Source organism: Otolemur garnettii, unplaced genomic scaffold (assembly GCF_000181295.1).
Source record: "Otolemur garnettii isolate 467f Iridium unplaced genomic scaffold, OtoGar3 scaffold00007, whole genome shotgun sequence".
Lineage (NCBI taxonomy): Eukaryota > Metazoa > Chordata > Mammalia > Primates > Galagidae > Otolemur > Otolemur garnettii.
This window is the reverse complement of record NW_003852402.1, coordinates 955004-957641: the sequence shown is the minus strand read 5'-3', so window position 1 is coordinate 957641 and position 2638 is coordinate 955004. Positions and strand designations below refer to the sequence as shown.

The 2638-nt window shown below is 49.0% G+C and overlaps 1 protein-coding gene across 4 annotated transcripts in view; it reads right to left on the bottom strand.

Annotated features, from left to right (window-relative positions):
• Positions 1-935: 935 nt before the first annotated feature.
• The window catches only part of BRD1 (bromodomain containing 1), a 57032-nt gene continuing 55329 nt past the window's right edge, over positions 936-2638 (bottom strand). For 3 of the 4 annotated variants that reach the window (XM_003783100.3, XM_023509288.1, XM_012801255.2), the window contains one exon: positions 936-2071. In XM_003783100.3, coding sequence (XP_003783148.1) covers positions 1888-2071 — 184 coding nt within the window. In that variant the 3' untranslated portion in view covers positions 936-1887. The remainder of the gene's footprint in view (positions 2072-2638) is intronic. The other variant, XR_001160994.2, reaches the window with a different exon arrangement.

Genomic DNA, 2638 nt, shown 5'->3' with positions numbered 1-2638 from the left:
TGTTGGCTGAGAGCAGGGGACCAACGGCCTGGCTACCTGGACACTGTCATTGCCAACATGAGGAAAGTCCTGGGCACATGGCACCAGCTACGCTGAGTGGGGGGACCAAGCTGGTGAGGCCCAGGAAACCTCCTGCATAGCACTTTGGGGACAGGAGGGTCTGGGTCACAGCTGAGTTCAAGCCAGGGGTCACAGGCCCTGGGCCTGCCAGGATGACAGGCTCCAAAGCCCAGGCCAACTGCTGCAATGACCTGCCCAGAACCAGAGGGACAGAGCCAGCTGAGCTGTGCCCACAACATCCCTGCAGCTCCCCACAAACCTCCCAATAGCCTATCCAAGAACATGACCCAGCAGAAGTCAAAGTGCAGCTACAGCTGCTGCCAGAAACCAGCGCAGAGCTGAAAGTCCCCTCCACGCAGAGCAAGCCACAGCAGTGCCTCCCTCTCAGCATGGCCCGTGTTGGATGGAAACAGAGGTTCACCTGCCTGTCACTGTGCTCAGAAGCAGCCAGAGAGGGCTAACCCGACATCACCTGTCTCCTGCCCCTTCCGCAAGGACCTGGTCCGGGCACCAGCCACCCTGGGCGGGCCCACCAACCTTCCCTGGGGGAAGAGTCCGGTGGCCAACATAGGCCACAGGAAGGGAGCCACAGCAGTTAGGAGGCGTCTGCCAGACACATGACGAAAACTAGCAAAGGAAGACTTTTTATTTCAAGTTTCTATGGAGATAGTACAAACAATGTAGACTTAAAAGAAAACATTTAAAAATTTTTATGTAACTATAGCCATTAAAATAAAAATATGATTAGATGAAATAATAAATAATGTCATCCCATGACAATTTTTAAGATAAAGGCATGTCTGCCCGGCCAGGTGCCCTGCCCCCAACCCTGTCCTCCGGGCCTCTAATAATGTAGGAATGAAATGGCCACACCATCCAAATCTTGACTTTATTTTTAATATAAAAAATGCAAATTTGGAAACCCACCCTACTTTTCCCCCCTAACATAATGCTTTACCTCTTAAAAATAAAAATAAAGTACTAATTCTATATACATCACATGTACCATAAAAAATGTATCCAAAGTTTCTATTGCTACCAAAGTGTTCTAAATTAAAACAAGTTACAGAAAGCCCCTCATTGTAAACAAAAGATTACAAGTTACAAAATCAAAATACACACAGGCCAGAGTCATTTACACAACGCAACACATCCTGCTCCCAAACCAAGATCTTCAGGTGCCTGTATAAAAATGCATATCAATATACCTTTGCAAATTTATTTTTCATTATAATGTAAATGAATATACTTTCTACAATAAATAACCTGCTGGGGCACACCGTGGGGTCTGGGCGGCAGGACCATGAGTGTGAGTGCGCGGGGCGTTTTTGGTGACTTGCAAGATGCACACGGCACAGACTTACTCTCCACCTCCTTCCACAAAGTACCATCAAAATAATGTCATTTTCTTTCTTAAAATACACATTTGTCATTGTAAATTTACATCCCATCTTATTAAATAAGTGGTACTCTGTGTAAAGAGTATGATTTACAAAATTATTAAACATTCAAAAGTCTTTTAAAAAAAGCTACAAATCAAAGAAAGTGACACAGCAGCACCCCCGCGTGGCGCGTGCCACGTGCCACACCGCACGGCCCGAACACACCAACCCCACTCACACGGTGCCAAGGCGGGGACGGTCTCATAGAAAACTTGGAAATAAAACCTCCCCCCTCCCTCACGAAAAAAAAATTAAAGAACTACAACTAAAAATCAGAATAAGTTAAGTTTTGAACCATATACAAATATGTACAGTTTATCAACACTATGGACAAGGTCCAAGGCTGGCGGCTGGGCCCATAGGCCCAGGGCCTCCCACCGGAGCATCAGTCAATATCACTGAGGTCGCTGGCCGGCTCCCCATGGACGCGGCTCAGGTGGTTCATGGCACGGTCAAAGGCAATCCGCACGGCCTTCCGGATGCTGGAGTTCCTCCCTTCCATCATCTTTAACTTGTCTATAGTTTCATCAATACCAAGAGGAACCATTTTGGACTTAGGAAGCCATTGCCTTTTTAAAAGAAAAAAAGATGGAAAAAACAGAGTTGCTTGCACACTGAACTTCAACATGCTCCGCCTGATAATCCAACAAATCTAAAGTTCCTCCATGCAGGAGGAGCCCAGAGACGCACCCAAGGCCAGCTGCTAGGGGGGCCTCCTGTGGAGACAGACAGGCTGGGAAGCTGCTGCCCAATCTGTGCCTGAGGGGCTCAAGTAAGACACAGTCACCACCAACCCCTTCTCCTCCTCTTCCTCTAAAACACGTTCCAAGTGTGTACTGTGTCCTGAGTTGTTGCCTAAGGCAAACACAGGTGCAGCAGCTAACACACACACACACACACACGTGGACATGGCCAGGCACAGGTGGCTGGGGAGACTCCCTGCCGGCCTTCAGATGCATGAGGCCACTAAGCCTCCCTCGAGGCCTGACAACAGCAGCCGCCAGTGGCCCCAACATAGGGGGAAGAGGAAAAGATACCAGGGACAGGCCCAAGCACCGGCCCTGCTCTGGGCACACCAGGAGCAGCTGGCTGCACAGCGTCACAAAGCACCAACACCCTCCCCACCCTCCCCCCCC